The sequence below is a fragment of the Mastigoproctus giganteus genome, chromosome 9 (assembly GCF_048544385.1).
Source record: "Mastigoproctus giganteus isolate SK-2022 chromosome 9, ASM4854438v1, whole genome shotgun sequence".
In the NCBI taxonomy this organism is placed as follows: Eukaryota; Metazoa; Arthropoda; class Arachnida; order Uropygi; family Thelyphonidae; genus Mastigoproctus; species Mastigoproctus giganteus.
Window position 1 is genome coordinate 216,159,583 of NC_143583.1, and position 18,421 is coordinate 216,178,003.

The 18,421-nt window shown below is 37.1% G+C and overlaps 1 protein-coding gene across 2 annotated transcripts in view; it reads left to right on the plus strand.

The window, feature by feature from the left end:
- The window catches only part of LOC150081121 (ubiquitin carboxyl-terminal hydrolase 24-like), a 908,750-nt gene that overhangs the window by 757,355 nt on the left and 132,974 nt on the right, over window positions 1-18,421 (plus strand). For both annotated transcript variants that reach the window (XM_090381072.1, XM_090381073.1), the window contains exons 50-51: window positions 157-276; window positions 16,724-16,819. In XM_090381072.1, the coding sequence (XP_090237198.1) occupies window positions 157-276; window positions 16,724-16,819 (216 nt within the window). The remainder of the gene's footprint in view (window positions 1-156; window positions 277-16,723; window positions 16,820-18,421) is intronic.

Genomic DNA, 18,421 nt, shown 5'->3' on the forward strand with positions numbered 1-18,421 from the left:
GCTCAAAGTTTTCTGTGCACCATTATGATTTTTTAATGCTGCTTTTATTCATTGACAGCCTTGTGTATTCAGAAATGAATTAATTTTATTTAACTTTCTTTGTATGTATATGTGTTTTAGTACATTGTAGCATATAAAATTTTATAATTGTTATAGACATCCATCAGCTTAGACCGTGTTATCAGTCACCTGATTGAGATGTTAGTTAATGAGGTTCCTGATTTTTGCCGTACGTGCAGCCATTATTTCTGGTTACTCAACATGTATTCACAAATGGTAAGATTTGTATATTTAATAAAGTATAAATATTTGTGTAATTTTGTTTTATAGAATAAACCTTGTTTTTTTTATTTTTTAATAATCAATTAGCATTAACCTAAATGGACTACAGCAGTGCATTCATTTTGAATTAAATTGCTACAATACCATCTATAAGGAGAAGGATGCTCTGTTCTGAGGCCACACCATATTTACTTTTTCTAGTGCATATGTAATTCTGTTCCTTGAACAGAATTTCTTCCAATTTGCTTCATTTAAGATGCTATTTATCCCTTACTTTCATTAATTACTAGGTTTGGAAAGGACTTTATACTCTCTGTGGTTCTGGAAGATATGGTGATGGTGAACTTAAATAGCTATACATGGTTTGCAACTTATATAAGGAACATTTTGAAATTGATGCTTCTTTCATATTTTTAATCCTTTTATGCATTCACCCAATCATGCTGGGAAAAGAGTGGAGAACTCCTAATGAGTTCCCTCAGTTCACAGCTACAAGTGTAGTATGTTATTATTATCTTACCATGTTTTGTGCTGAAGTATTATTTATGTTCTCATGAGTGTTTAAACATTGGATTTATAAAAATTTTTGCAATCTCAAGATTTCTGAAGATTGCTTTAAAAGACTAGCTGAACTCTGCTTGTAAATCTGATAAAATATTATTTTGTATCAGTATTAGAATAATCAAATTTCTGCATCATCATCACAAGTTCTAATACAGTCCCTCTATCTAGTCCTCTGTTTCATACCCATCAGCCTGTATCAAATCATTCAGCATTCCACTTCTCCTTCTTTCTCTCCATTAATTTTTCTTTCTCTTTCCTCTTATCCATTCCTTAATTCAAATCCAGTCCAATTTTTTATTCTTTTCTTTCCTCATAATTCAGTTTTTCTCTTACCCTCTTATGAGAGGGTTGTTAAATATACAAGAACAGTAAGTCTTAATTGTTTATATAGTAATGTTAGAAGTGTTGTCAATAAAATGAACGAATTCGAACTGCTGGTTAAAACAAGTAACGCGGACATAATAGGGCTTATGGAGACGTGGTGCCACCAGGAAATTAGGGGATGATGAGTTTCAGTACGGCTTGAATAATGTATTTAGGAATGATAGGGTAGATAGAAAGGATGGTGGGGTAAAAGCAGCCTGAGTGTGATGATAGCTTTCCCGGATTCAGACGTTTCACATGCTAGTATAGAATCTGTATGGTGTGAGATAGTTGGAAACAAAGGTATAATGCGAGTAGGAGTAATCTACAGACCAGGTGATTGTGAAGATTATGATGAAAGCCTCTACATGCAAATGGAATGGGCAAGTAAGCGTCAGTGTCTTATTATGGGTGATTTCAAATTGCCTCTAATTGATTGGAGTAAATAGAAAGGGTGCAAGAATATTTGCTGATGCTATCGAGGCAGTGTTAGGTGGGTCGGAAAACTGCTAGCTTGGGGGGAGACAAAGACGAATAGATTAACAGTAGCCACTGGCAGAGGTGAAAGAGATTCTTGCACTGCCTCTATTGGAATGAGCAGAAGCCTGAAAAACAAGATGCAGGATATTTCAGAGACTGCTGGAAGTCATTGCGGTACAAGTAAACACATGGGTTGTGTTAGGGTAGCTAAGAATAGAAATAGGTGCATGTATACTTGCGTGTATACCAATGCTAGGAGTTTAGTAAATAAATTTGATGAATTTGAGGTATTGCTCAAAACATCAAAGGCAGATATTGTTGGGATATCAGAGACGTGGTGTCACACAGATATAAGGAATGCAGAACTGGAATTTGGGGAGTACAACGTATTGGGAAATTTGGGGAGTACAATGGGGAGTACAGAAAGGATAGACTGGATAGGAAGGGAGGAGGGGTTATGCTATTAGTTAAGAAATACATAAAATCCAAGGAAGTGAAGCCAGTGGACATCGCTGGACAGTGCAGTGTCAAGTCAGTTTGGTGTGACATAAGCATTGGGAGATCAAAATTGAGAGTAGGAGTGTGCTATAGGCCTAATGACTCTGATCAGTATAATAAGATACTGTACAGGGAAATAGAGTGGGCCAGTAAATCAGAGAGTCTTATAATGGGAGATTTTAATTTCCCAGATATTGACTGGAATTTGGGGGCTGGTCACTCACACACTAGCAAGGCTTTTGTGGATTTATTGGATGATTGTTTTCTAAATCAGCATGTTCAGGAGGCAACTAGAGGGAAGAATACTCTTGATTTGATTATCAGCAGTGCTTCTTCATGCATTAAGAATCTGCAGATAAATGAACCACTAGGTGGCAGTGATCACAGTGTGCTGAAGTCGGATTTACTCAAAGAGGTAACTACCATTAGGGGTAAAGGGAAGGGTTATTGCTTTCGTAAAGGCGACTACGATGGACTGAGACAGTACTTAAATTCTATACAGTGGGACCAACTGATGATGTTAGCAACAGCAAATGCAAAATGGGAAGCATTCAAAGAACTTATCTTGGAAGCTACTAGGCTTTACATACCAACTAAGAAATATTGTTCAAGGTATAAGCCTAAATGGATGTCAGATGAACTGATGAGGCATATGGCAGAGAAGAAACATGCATGCGATACATACAAATTAAAGAGTTCTTTACTTATGTAAACTCTAGAAGGAAGGGGATGAATCAGATTGGTCCACTTGATATCGATGGGTCAACTGTTGATGATCCTGCTCAGGTAGCTAACAAACTAAATGAATATTTTGCATCGACATTCACACATGAGGAGTTATTTAGCGAGGGGAAAGCCAGAGGTGTATTCAACTCTAGCAGTAAGCTAGAGAATCTTGTAATAACTGAGAGTAAAGTGGAGGAGAAATTGTTGAAGATAAACACAAGAAAGGCACCCGGGGTGGATGGGATCTATCCAGTTATATTAAAAGAGGCAGCAAAGGAAGTAAGCAAACCCTTAGCCATAATTATGAGAGCTTCCTTGGACTCAGGGGAGGTACCCACAGACTGGAAATGTGCAAATGTCACTCCAATTCACAAAGGAGGATCAAAGGCTGACACAAGTAATTATAGACCTGTGAGTTTAACTTCTGTTCCAGGAAAATTAATGGAGACACTAGTTAAAGAAGCACTGCAGGATCATTTAGACAAGACTTCAGCTATAGCTCGGACACAGCATGGTTTTGTTAAGGGGAAGTCTTGCCTGACCAATTTGATTGGATACTATGATGCAGTCACAAAGGAACTGGATGCAGGGAATAACTTTGATATTATATACTTGGATCTTAGAAAGGCTTTTGATACTGTTGCACATGGAAGACTGCTGCACAAATTGGAGCAGTGTGGCATTGGAGGCAAATTGCTGCTATGGATAAAGGGGTGGCTGAGGGGGAGAAGACAGAGAGTGGTAATCAATGGACACTGCTCGTCGTGGACTAATGTTATTAGTGGAGTCCCTCAGGGCTCAGTGTTGGGTCCATTATTGTTTTCTGTATTCATAAATGATATTGATGAGGGTATATCAAGCTTAATGTCGAAGTTTGCAGACGATACAAAGGTAGGCAGGGTTCTCAAGGACACTACTGACACTATGCTGCTGCAACAGGATCTGGAAAGGTTGAGCAGATGGGCTGAGAGGTGGCAAATGAAGTTTAACATTGACAAATGTAAAGTACTACACATGGGAAACAGCAACCCCAGAGCAACATATCAATTCTGTGGTACTACACTGACAGTGGTAGAGAATGAAAGGGACCTGGGGCTGGTTGTGCAGGCAGATATGAAGTTCTCTGAGCAGTGCAGACAGGCTGCAAGAGTAGCTCATAGTGTATTGTCAATGATATATAGGAATTTTTCTAGCAGGGATAAGGAGGTGATTATTCCCTTGTATAAGGCAATGGTCAGGCCACAACTTGAGTACTGTATACAGGTCTGGAGGCCTCATTTCAAGAAGGATGTAGAGCTGCTGGAACGAGTACAGAGAAGGGCAACAAGATTAGTGAATGGAACAAAGGGGTGCTCTTACGAAGAAAGGCTTAAGTTTTGCAAATTACAGTGTCTGGAGACTAGGCACCTGCGAGGTGATCTGATAGAGGTGTATAATGCCTTGAATGGTTTGAGCATGCTCAATGCTGATGGGATTCTTCCTCTCGCTCAGAATAATCACCTGAGAGGGCATAAATTCAAATTGAAGAAAGACAGACGTAGGATAGACATGCGGAAATTTGCCTTTAGCCAGCGGGTGGTTGGTTGGTGGAACAGACTTCCATCCCTTGTCGTGGAAGTTGATAGCTAAGCACTTTATATACATAGGAAGTTGATAGCCTAAATAAGTTTAAGGCTTAGCTGGACAGGTATTTCGAACGAACAGAGGGGTGAAGTGGAAGTGGTTTTTTTTTTTTTTTTTTTTTTGGCTGATGCTGCATAAGCTTGCTTTCTTGCATGCATCAAATGCCTCTACTAATGCTAATGCTAAATGGGAAGGAAACTTGATATGGGGATCAAAATTTTTAAATCAACTAGATGACTTATTTGTATCAACATGTCAGGGAAAGTACTAGAGAAAAGAATATCCTAGACCTCATCATCACCCATGAATCAGATGACATAACAGGGCTGACAGTAGAGGAACCAGTAGCAGGAAGTGATCACGGAGTTCTACAGTGGATGATGATGATGAGAGAGGTAGCAGCAGTAAAAGGCAAAGAAATGGGTTATAATTTCAGAAAAGGAAATTATGATGCCTTAAGGTACTACATGGCCGCTATTAACTGGGTAAATATCGCACAGAGAATGAATACACTTGAACTGTGATATGCTTTTAAAACATTAATCACAAACGCCTTGAATGCGTATTAACCATTAAAAGAATACTCCACAAGGAGGGTTCCGAGTTGGATGAATAGTGAAGTTGCCACATTATTTGAGCTGAAAAGGTGGCACAGAAAAGTTTACAGAGCAATAAAAAGTACCGAAGCCTATAACAGCTGCAAAATGATCTGTAATAGAGCCACAGAAAAGGTTCGACAGGCAAAGGTAGTTTATGAGAAATCACTTTCTTTCTTTCTTTCTTTCTTTCGTAGTTGTTGGCGCATCGGCTTCTGTGGCCATAATGCACCTCCCAAGGTTTTTGCAGTACTTTGATCCAAGCCCGAGGCGGGATTCGAACCCGCGACCTTTGGGTTGCCAGGCAGGCACTTTACCCACCCGGCTAGCCCGGTCGGCGAGAAATCACTAGCAGAGCAAAGAGGGGGGGGGGGAATTCTTCACATATATAAATGCCAAGAAGAGCAGGACAAACCAGATCGGACCTTTACGTAAAGGAAAGGGGATAGTATTAAATACACCAGCTGCCATTGCAGATGAACTCAACAGTTATTTTGCATTGATATTTACAAATGAAAATTCTTTTGTGGCAATGGGAAATTGTGGGAGTGAAGTTGAAAAATATGTAATTAATGATATTGAAATTTCGCAAGATTATTTAATGAAAAAACATTCGAGCCTACAGGCCAGTAAGGCTCCTGGAGTTGATGGAATATACCCTTTAATCTTAAGGGAGGTGGCAAGTGAGTTCATTGAACAATTGAGGCCAATTATGCGAGCATCACTAGACTGGGGAGATTCCCTTGGATTGGAAAAGTACCAATGTATCTCCCATACATAAGGGTGGCTCTAAGAGTGAAGTGGGAAATTATCGACCTGTCAGTCTCACTTCAGTGGTAGGGAAAATCATGGAGGCAATGATCAAGGGTGGAATTCAGGATCATTTGGATCGAATTGAAATTCTCAAGGATACTCAGCATGGTTTTGTAAAGGGAAAATGGGAAAATCATGTTTAACAAATCTGGTTCACTAGTTTGAAAGGATCACTCATGAGCTGGATTTAGGGAATAATTTCGACATTGTTTATTTAGATTTCAGCAAAGCTTTTGATTCAGTCCCACATGAGCTGGAACAGGTTGGAATCACTGGGAAAATCCTTAGACGGATAGCAGGATGGCTTCGGGGCAGGAGGCAGAGGGTTGTGATAAATGGCTATTCCTCAGATTGGGTTGGTGTAAGAAGTGGGATTCCCCAAGGATCAGTATTAGGACCACTGTTGTTTTTAATTTTCATAAACATCGATGAAGGGATAGAGGGCGTGATGTCTAAATTTGCAGATGATGTTAAAATTGGTAGAGTAATTAATGATCACTGTCAAGCTGAGCTGCTTCAGAGAGACCTAGATAGACTTCAGGAATGGTCAGAAAAATGGCAGCTATGCTTTAATCCAACAAAGTGTAAGGTATTACACCTGGGAAACAGTAATCCCAAAATAACTTATTCACTTGGTGGAGTTCAACTAAACGCAGTACTGGAGGAAAGGGACTTGGGTGTTACGATACGGTCAGATATGAAATTCTCTGAGCATTGTAAATAGGTTGCAAGGAAGGCCCATGGTGTCCTATCGATGATCTATTGAACTTTTGCAAGTAGAGATAGGGATGTGATAATTCCATTATATAAGGCTTATGTTAGACCACACTTGGAATACTGTGTTCAAGTATGGAGACCGCACCTAAAGAAAGACATCGAGCTTCTTGAAAGGGTGCAAAGACGGGTAACTCGCCTGGTGAAATCGGCAAAAGGGCGTCCTTATGAAGAAAGACTTCGAATATGTGGGGCACAGTTTGGAAACTAGACACCTTAGAGAAGATTTGATTGAGGTGTTTAAGGCTCTGAGAGGCATCAGTAAAATGAATGAGGACGAAATTTTCAAGATTATAAATGATGCTAGAACTAGGGGACATAAATTCAAGTTACAGGAGGAAATGTTTAGATTGGACTGCAGGAAGTTTATTTTAGCCAGCAAGTTATAAATTACTGGAATAAGTTGCCTACATGGGTGGTAGAGGCTGACAGTTTGGGGAAATTCAAAGGTCATCTGGATAGTACCTTCGGGTGAGGGAAGTGCATAGGATGATAGGTTTAATTTCCTTTTCTTTTATTAATTATTATTATTTATTTATTTAATTATTATTAATTTTTTTTATGATTGTTTTATTCGGGGTTTTTTTTTTTTTTTTTGCTGATTCGTAAGCCATAGGCTTTCTTGCACCATGCAGCCATTACTAATAATAATACTAATACTAGTAATTCAGTTTTTCTCTTACATTGACTTCTCCAGCCTTAGGTTGGACAAGTCAATGAAATATGTAATGAAATGTTACATGTAATATGTAACTTATTTTGAACCAAACACTGCATCACTTTAGAAAGTCTTACCTCAGTGATCTCCTATTGCCAAGTTTAGTTCAAATTGCATGAAAAAGAGATCTAATTTGTTTTGCATACAGGCAGTCCTGATTTTGCATGCTTTCATTTAGCATAATTTCACTTTTGTGCAATTTCAGAGGAACTTTTTTCTTTTGCTTTTTCTAACTTTTGCTTTTGCACAGTTTTCCTGCCAAGGAACTTATTTAAACAATCCCAATGTATCAATGCATCTCCATTTTAATTTGTATGCATCTTGCTGGATCAAAGATTGCAGTCATTTAATCTCAACCTTAAGATTAATTTACACATCACTACGACTACCGTTGCACCAACACAATACAACCAAAGCCTAGTTACTCTCAAGTTTAAGTTCTGCATTGCACTTTGTCACTGATCACATGACATGGGTGAAAAAACAGAATAGTGGAATATATATATATATACAATGATGTGTATTTTAGGGTCACTGGCATTATGTGTACTCCTTGTGGTTTTGTGTGGATTTGTGATCTTGTTATGACCAGCTGAATGTATTAAAATATATTGCATGTTTGCCTTTTGTTACTTTACTGCTGTGTCAGAGTCTTTTATCATGTCACACAGCGAAAATTGCTTATTACATTTTGGCTCTGAATTTTTAAAATTATTGTCTTCAAATTATTGTCTGTATTCTTCATAAAGATCATTTTCTTCTTTGACTCCCTGCTAAGAGAAAATATATTAATTTAAAAGTGAAGCTTGCAGTATTTAACCACCTAGAAAAGGGTGTGGTATTGGTAATTCAATGGGGTTGACTGAATCAACTGTGTGTACTGTACAGAAAAATAAGGACAAATTGAAAAGAGCATGCAGGCAAGATGTAATTCCATTATCAGTTTTTCAGGGAGTTGACATAGCCTGACAGTGGAGAAAATTGAGACCTTGTTAATAATTTAATCAATGACCAAACACAACAGTAAGTCACATTAAGCACAGTGATAATTCAAGAGAAAAGTTAAGAATCTCTTGAATATTTAAAACATGAATCTACACTGCAAGTTTCAAGGCAAGCTCTAGATGCTTTGAGCATTTTAAAAAATAGCTGATCTACACAACTTGAAATTAACTAGTGAGGGAGCTAGTGATGATTTTGAGGCAGCAGAAACATAAAATGTATTTAACTTTTTGGAAAAGAATGCTCAGAAGAACTTTTATTTTCTGAGAAAAATGTCCTCACCTTGATTTGACGAAGCAAAAGATATGTTAACCGCTCTTTCAGGAGCAGATGCTGAATGTGATGTTAAGTTGAAACTCATTCTAGTATATATTAGCATATATTAGCATTAAAACATGCACATGATGCAAGAAAGCAAGCTTATATAGCATCAGCCAAAAAAAAAAAAAAAAACCTCATTTCACCCATCTGCTCGCTCCAATTGTTTGTCTAGTTCTACCTTGAACCCATTTAAGTTATCAACTTCTACAATGACAGATGAAATTTTGTTCCAGCAATCAACCACCCGCTGGCTAAAGGCAAACTTCTGCACATCTATCCTACAACTATCTTTCCTCAATGTTCCAGCAGCTCTACATCCTTCTTAAAATGAGGCCTCCAGATCTGTATACAGTACTCAAGGTGTGGCCTGACTATGCTAGAAAAAATCCTGTATATCATTGACAAGACACCATGAGCTACTCTTGCAGACCGTCTGCACTGCTCAGAAAACTTCATATCTGCCTGCACAATTACCCCCAAGTCCTTTTCATTCTCTACCACTGTCAGTGTAGTACCACACAGTTAATACATTACTCTGGGGTTACTGCTTCCCATATGCAGTACTTTACATTTGTCAATGTTACACTTCAGTTGTCACCTCTCAGCCCTTGAAGGAAACTCTTTAGAGATAACCTTTGCCCAGATGAATCACAGAATAGATGTTGACGTCAGTTGTCATTAACATGGTAGGGATAACAGGAACTTTTGAGTTAAATTAAATGCTCCTCATTGAATTTAGTGTGGTATAAAATATGTACGTAAGGTATGTATGATTTCCAAGGCTTTGATGAATGGACTAATGGACACTTTTACCAGATGTAGGCCTAAATGGGGGTGCAGGAAGATGTGAAGGCCATTAAATTTGCATAGTGAAGCTCTATCAGATGAAGACTTAATTGAATTGGCGAAGATGAAAGTAACTTCAGGAGATGAGGAAGAAAAATTGCTCTGAAGGACAGATCACTCATCAAATTACTATAATCTAAGACAAGTTTTCACTCTAATTGATAAGACACAGTCAGTTGTTCAAGAGATAGATGCTGTAGTAAATTGGAGTTTGCATGTTTTCAGGAGATTGGATAATTGATTGAATATTACAGGGAAATTTATAGAAACAAGCAGAAGTCTAGAACTATTGTACATAGTACAGTGGACATATTTTTTTTTTTTTTTAGAAGTTAATTCATTATGCCAATCCGCATGGTTTTCAGTGTTTGTAAACTAATATTTGTTTTTAACTGTTTTTTATGCTGATTTCAGAAATGTTACTTCTTTTTTTTTTTTTTTTTTTTTTATTTCATATCACATACCGTTTTTCACAAATGGCTATAATGATATACATTATATCCATTTGTGAAAGTTGATGTCATGAGTTGTATATTAACTATCACACTGGTAATTCATGCAGCCAGTGAAAATGTTGAGGCCGCCAGACACAGACCCCTGTAAATAGTGAATAGATAAGCTTGCTTTCTGCATCAGATCTCTATGCTAAAATCCTTGCAGTATTTTTTTTCTTTTTTTGGTGAGTTTATAATGACTTTTTTTCTGCATAACTTTATTTTAAAATTTTTTTAGGTTTAATTAAATTTTCCACTTTCTTTAACATTCTGTATACAGTTATCACAAAATAATACTTTAGTAGCTGATACAGGTTAAAAATGTTAGAATGATAAACTTTTTATGATATTATTTGTGAAAACATCTTAAAGTCGGGATGCAGTTTATCATTACACGCATTCTTAATAAAATGTAAGTTTTTTAGCATTTTTTTTTTTGTTTAGTGCAGTAATTTTCTGGAACCTTTCTACCATGCTAAATGAGGAATACCAGTGTTCACTATTCATTTATAAAAGTAACTAAACCATTACTAGTAGCATTTTCAATGCTACTAGTAATGGTTTAGTTACTGGTTTAGTTAATGGTTTAGTAATGGCTAATGGATATCATTATATCCATTATGTGATATGCATATTATACAGGGTGTTCACAAAACTTTGTTATTAGAAAAGTCCATAGCTTTTGATTTGAAATGAAATAATGATGTTTTCACCATTACAAAGAATAACTCAAAAAAAAGTTAGTTTTCCAGGTACTTCATCGATTTCTGGTTTGGAGACTGTACAACAAAATGGCTACTGTTCAAGCAAAAACTCAACATGTTTAGTAGCTTGCTGGTATAAATTCTCCGATTCAAGTTCAACATTGGATGTAAAGGAAGTATCCACCAATTGTTCCAACTTTTTATGCATGATGAAGAAGTTCAAGAAAATTGGAAGTTTACTTCATGATAAAGGTAATGGGCAGCCCACTCTGTCAAAGTTCTGGAGAACATTTGTAATACATCGTATTAAGGGTAAGTTGCTACAATGGATAAAAGGATGGTTTAGTGGAAGAAGACAGAGGGTGGTAATCAATGGGTTCTGCTTTTCATGGACTAATGTTATTAGGAGTCCCACAGGGTTTGGTGTTGGGTCCACAGTTGTTTTGTATATTTATCAATGATATTGATGAAGGTATATCAGGCTTAATGTCGAAGTTTGCAGATGATACAAAGGTTGGCAGGGTTGTTAATGACAGTAATGGCAGTGTGCTACTGCAACAGGATCTAGATAATTTGGGCAGATAGGCTAAGAAGTGGCAACTGAAGTTTAATCTTGACAAATGCAAAGTACTGCATATGGGTAGAAGTAACCACAGAGAAACGTACCAACTGTGTAGTACTACACTTAAGGTGGTAGAAAATGAAAAAGACCTGGGAGTAATTGTGCAGTCAGATATGAAGTTTTCTGAGCAATAAAGACAGGCTGCCAGGGCAGGTCATGGGGTTTTCTCAATGATATATAGGAATTTTGCTATAATGTCAGGCCACACCTTGAGTACTGCATACAGGTCTGGAGGCCTCATTTTAGGAAGGATGTAGATTTGCCTGAGCGTGTACAGAGAAGGGAAACAAGATTGATGAGGGGAATGAAGGGATCCTCTTACCAAGAGAGGCTTAAGTTCTGCAAATTGCAGTGGCTGGTGACTAGGCACCTGTGCAATGATCTGATTGAGGTGTATAAGGCCTTGAATGGGTTGAGCACACTGAATTTTGATGGGATCCTTCCACTTTTTCAGATTACAAACTTAAGGGGGCATAAATTCAAATTAAGAAAGGACAGATGTAGAATAGATGTGCAGAAATTTGCCTTTAGCCATCGGGTGGTTAATTGCTGGAACAAACTTCCATCTGTCGTGGAAGTTGATAGGTTGAATAAATTTAAGGAGGAACTGGACAGGCATTTGGAGGGAATGGTGTGATTTTTTTTTTTTTTTTGGCTGATGCTGCATAAGCTCATACACTTGCTTTCTTGCATCACATGCCACTACTACTACTACTATTACTACATTCCAATAAAGCCAAAGAAAGTGAATTCAGCATGCTTCACAAGCACTTGAAATTGAAATTGTCTGTAATTCTGTCCAGACACGATAAGAGGGAGTATATGATGAGAGCCTTGTCAATAAATTCGACCCTGGAGAGATTGTGCAAGGCTCGTGGGGTAGAAATTTTCTCTGCCTGGTCTGTGCTTGTTAACAGGAGAGGCTGCTTCTACAGGGATGGGATACACTTAAATGGAAAGGGTGCAAGAATATTTGCTGATGCTATCGATGCAGAGTTAGGTGGGTCGGAAAATTGCTAGCTTGAGGGGATACATGGACTAATAGATTAACAGTAGCCACTGACACAGGTGAAAGTGATTCTTGCACTGCTTCTGTTGAAATGCAATTGAGCAGCAGTCTGGAAAGCAAAGCAGTGGGGATTTCCAGGACTGCTGGGAGTCATACTGGAACAAGTAAATACATGGGCTGTGTTAGGGTAACAAAGTGTAGAAACAGCTGTATGTATACTTGCATGTACACCAATGCTAGGAGTATAGTTAATAAATTCGATGAGCTTGAAGTGCTAGTCAAGACATCAAAGGCAGATATTGTTGGGATATCAGAGAGGTGGTGTCACACAGACATAAGCAGTGCAGAATTGAAATTTGAGGAGTACAATGTGTACAGAAAGGAGAGACAGGACAGGAAGGGAGGAGGGGTTATGCTGTTAGTTAAGAAACACATAAAATGTAAGGAATGCATCCAGTTGATGCTGGTGGACAATGCAATGTGGAGTCTGTTTGGTGTGACATAAGCACTGGGAAAGAAAAATTGAGAGAAGGTGTGTGTTATAGACCTAATGAATCTGATGAGTATAATGAGCAGTTGTGCGGAGAAATAGAGTGGACCAGTAAATCAGAGTGTCTTATAATGGAGGATTTTAATTTCCCAGAGATTGACTGGAATTTGTGGGTTGGTCACTCACACACTAGCAAGGCTTTTTTGGATTTATTGAATGATTGTTTTCTACAGCACCATGTTCGGGAGACAACTAGACGGAGTAATACTCTTGATCTGATTATCGGTAGTGATTCTTCATGCATTAAGAATCTGCAGATAAAGGAACCACTAGGTGGCAGTGATCACAGTGTGCTGAAATGGGATTTACTCAAAGAGGTAAGTAACTATCATCAAGAGTAAAGGGAAAGGTTTTTTACTTAAACCACCTTTTGTAAAAGTGACTACGGTGGTCTCAGACAGTATTTAAATTCTATACGGTGGGATCAACTGATGATGTTACCAACAGCAAATTCAAGACAGGAAGCATTCAAAGAATTAAACTTGGAATCTACTAGACTTTTCTTACCAACTAAGAAATATTGTTCAAGATTTAAGCCTAAATGGATGTCAGATGAACTAATTAGACATGTGAAAGAGAAGGAAAAATGCATGGGATACATATAACATAACAGATGACACAGAAGCCTGTGATAGATAAAAGCTGGTCTGTAACCAAGTCACAAAAGAGGTTAGGCAAGCGAAGACAGATTACAAGAAATCTTTGGCAAAGGATGCAAAGAAAAACAAAAACAAAAAACAAACAAACAAACTTATGTAAACTCTAGAAGAAAGGGGATGAATCAGATTGGTCCACTTGATATCGATGTTTCAACTGTTGATGATCCTGCTCAGGTAGCTAACAAACTAAATGAATATTTTGCATCTACATTCACACATGAGGAGTTATTCATGGATGGGAATGCCAGAGGTGTATTAAAATCTGGCATAAGCTAGATAATCTTGTAATAACTGAGAGTAAAGTGAGGGAGAAATTGTTGAAGATAAACATAAGAAAGGCACCTGGCTTGGATGAAATCTATCCAGTTATGTTAAAGGAGGTGGTAAAGGAAGTAAGCAAACCCTTAGCCATAATTATGAGAGCTTCCTTTGACTCAGGGAAGGTACCCATAGACTGAGTCCAAGAAAGCTCTCATAATTATGGCTAAGGGTTTGCTTGCCACCACCTTTAATATAACTGGATAGATTTCATCCACGTCACAATCCACAAAGGAGGATCAAAGACAGACACAGGTGATTACAGACCTGTTAGTTTAACTTCTGTGTCAGGGAAATGAATGGAGGCACTGGTTAAAGAAGCACTGCAGGATCATCTAGACAAGGCTTCAGTTATAGCTCGGATACAGCATGGGTTTGTTAAAGGGAAGTCTTGTCTGACCAGTTTGATTGGATACTATGATGTTGTCACAAAGGAACTGGATAATTTTAATATCATATATTTGGATCTTAGAAAGACCTTTGATACTGTTGCACATGGAAGACTGATGCACAAATTGGAGCAGTGTGGCATTTGAGGCAAATTGCTGTTATGGATAAAGAGATGGTTGAGTGGAAGAAGACAGAGTGGTAATCAATGGACACTGCTCATCGTGGACTAATGTTATTAGTGGAGTCCCTCAGGGTTCAGTATTGGGTCCATTGTTGTTTTCTGTATTTATAAATGATATTGGTTATGGTATATCAGGTTTAGGGCCGCCGTAGCCTAGTGGTCAGGCACATGGGTGCATAAGTACCCATGCCTTGAGTGACCGCGGTTCAAGCCTGTGTCTGCTGAATACGGTGCTGTTTCTTGTATTCTGTCTATCCTGTGAACTCCTCTGACCGTTTGGTCGTCCCGGAGTATAAACAGATTATTTATTTTTATGGTAATCCCCTGGCATTTTCTGCCGTGAAGGGAATTTGTCGCTTACCAATGTACACCTATATTTTAAATTTGGTAGGACAAATAAAGATTTATTTATTTAATGTCCAAGTTTGCAGATGATACGAAGGTTAACAGGATCTAGAAAAGTTGAGCAGATGGGCTGAGAGGTGGAAAATGAAGTTTAACATTGACAAATGTTTGTTGTATAAAACATTCTCCAACAAACTTTCGAGTTACCAATGGGCCTAGGCATTTCTGCCCCCGTCCGAAATTTACCTAGCCACTATCGAGAAACAAATTTTACAACCCTTTCCCTCTGAAATAAAATTATACTTACGCTATGCCGATGACATCCTAATTATAGGTAATAGACCCATCATTAACAATCTCTTTTCAAAATTTAATTCTGTACATGACAGGCTAAAACTCACAATTGAATTCGGAATGAACAACCAGATCAATTTTCTCAATCTCACCCTCTATATAACCGGTACAAAACTATGCACAAAGATCTTCAAAAAAAGCATGCACACTGGCAAGTACTTACATTTCTCTTCACACCACCACCTCAGCACTCAAAATCAGTCTTACACAACCAAATTCACAACGCCTTAAAATTTAGCTCCTCACAAGATGACCTACATAATGAACTTCAATACCTTACCGAAAAATTTCTAGCCAGAGGTTATCCCCCCCCTCAACTCATCCTAAATACAATTTCCACCGCCAAAAATAAAATTATTAATCCAACCGGACACAATAACAAAACCAACACTCGTATAGTCCTCCCCTACCATAGTGAACTTGCAGGACAATTCCGACGTATTTTTAATAACACAGAGATTTCTCTCGTCTTTTCCGCTTACAATAAACTAGGATCTTTTTTTAATTCCTTTAAAGATACACACACTTATTCCACCAGCGATCTTAATAATATAACATACCTCATAAAATGTCAGCCAAACTGTGACGCCTGTTACATTGGCAGTACTACCACCAAATTCGGTTCTTCCAAATCTTCCAAAACCCGCGCATATTACAATTTCAACAGTTTTAGAACAAGTCAAGCCAGTACAGAACTCACAATTCATGCCCAAACTCACAATCACACCCCTCTCGTCGACTGCTATTTCCATTATTAAACTCAAATCTAATTATAGAATTCTTCAATATGAAGCACTCGTGATTGAATGGTGTCGACATCATTCTAATCTTAAAATTATTAATGCCAAACTCCCCTTAAACCTTTCACCAGCTTGGAACCTTTCGCGGTTAAATTTCCCATGTGTCAAAAAGTGCATCACGAGAGTATAAACTTAAACCTTTAAAACACCACGCGTTCTCTGCCCATTCAATTGCCAACTGAAGACGTTATTATTTAATGAAAGTCCTTCATAATGACTATTGGCCTCATCGTATTATTTATTCAAGCTTTCAAAATACTTCTTCCCTCTTCAATGACAACCAAGGGTCGGATGTGTACACTTCTACCTCCTTGCGCTTATTTTAAATTCCGTTTTTCTTCAATTTCCCCCCTTAGTTTCTTAGCTAACAATTCAACCTAAATACTAACCACCACTTCTCAGTATACCACTGCAGATTTATTCAAGGTGAGTACCGTTTTTTAAGCAATTGCTATTCTATTATTAGTCCACCAATACGGTATTATAAGATTTCTAAACTTTTATATTGTCAAACATTGGATCTTGTGCCACATCATATAAGAACAGTGTAATCTTACATTAGCATTCTGTATTACATCCATTTATCTTTGATTATTATTAAAAATAAGAAAATTGAAATTTTATGTTTCACTGAAGTATAAAAACTTAAAATAACTTTTTGGTTCTTTTAAATATTGTTTTGTTTTTCCAGGGTAAAGAAGCTTGTCTACATCTCTTCAGTAAAAATGCTTTTCATAATTGTTTGGTTTTCTTGCTAGGACCTGCTGCAGCTGATATGCAGGCTGAGGTAATAACCTAAAATATTATTTATTAAATCATTCATATCAGTCATGATAAAGCCATTTACTTGAATTCAAAATACATCCAGCTCTTACCCATTAAATAAAGGATTGAGATATGGGAATTATGGGACATTCATTCATCCATCCATACAAGGAATAATTTTCTTATTTTAATCCAACTATTGATTATTATTGCTATTACTTTTTTTTTTTAGCCCAGTTTATATAGATTGATGGTTGAAACATTAAAGATATGGTTTGATAAGTATCATTTTATTAATTAGCATTGTGTTATAATTTATAAAGTATTATGGTTAATTATTTGTGGATCTTGTCTTGTGTAGACAAGACATATTTTATTGTTGCTTAGAAATTAGTATCATAGAAAAAACCTCTTGAAAATCAAAAAATAAGGTCATTTACTGAACCTGATAGTGATTGGCATTGAGATTCCCATTGCAAACTGGGGCGCCAGTTTGGTGCAGTGGGAATCGCACTAATCCAGTAAAGTGACCAACTTTGTTTTTTCATTTATGGAAAAAGGTTTTGGATTTTTTAACTCTGCTTGCCATATACCAATATCATCTTTTCTTAATCTGTCCTTTATTGTAAAAATTTGTATCTAAATTTTTATATTTTAATAATAAAAATAAAGCATCACTATTGGTTAGAAACTTTAATTTTAAACATTGAAAGCCATCTCCATTCATGTCCATAGCTTTTACAGTTTTTCATTAGACTTAACATTGTGCAAAGTGGTAGCAAAAATATGTTTGTTCAGTCAACTAGTTATGGTTTTTAGATTATTTTTTTCTTTCCAGGTACAAGATTCATGCAGTGGTGCCAAACCCTTAGTTTTGAAATGAATGGTTTTGGCTCAACTGACCCACTTACACAAATCTCTACAGATCCAATTACATTTATTGTACTGTACCATGTTCTCGTGGATTCCTTTGTGTGGACAGCATGATCATGCACATGCATTCGTGCACGCATGTGTGTGTGTGTGTGTGAGAGAGAGAATATCTTCTATAGCAAAATACAAAGAAAATTCTTTTTGTTATTTATGAAATACAGAATGGTTTTATCTTTTTTTCAGAAGATTCCATTTCGTCAGCCTAAATCTCAAACACATACGATTGTTTAGTTCACTTTAAGTTAAAAGATGAGGATCTGGCCATTTGTATTCTGAGTTCATGTGGACTGTTTCCATTGGATCACCTTATGTTTTCCATTTCTAATAATACAGGTTTCTGTAGGAATGAGAGCAAGTAGTTTATCACTGCAACTAACTGGCTGACAAGACATTCCGATACTCAATTTTTTTTTTTTTTTTTTTTTCTCTGCCTTTCATTTCTATTCTTGAGCTTGAGTTATGCAAAGATAGCAATCACTGACTCTCTTCCATGTCATTGGAATAGCAATTAGCAATAATACTTTACTTTTATTTTTTAACCAGCCTCTTAGATGTAAAGCACAATTAGTGCAAAGTATATGAGGAGCCTACATCTTGTCCTGATCACCTAATTTGCAGCCAAAATAAAGTTTATATGCTTTATTTAATAGGAACATTATAGACTGTGTGTGAAATCACTGTACATGTAAAA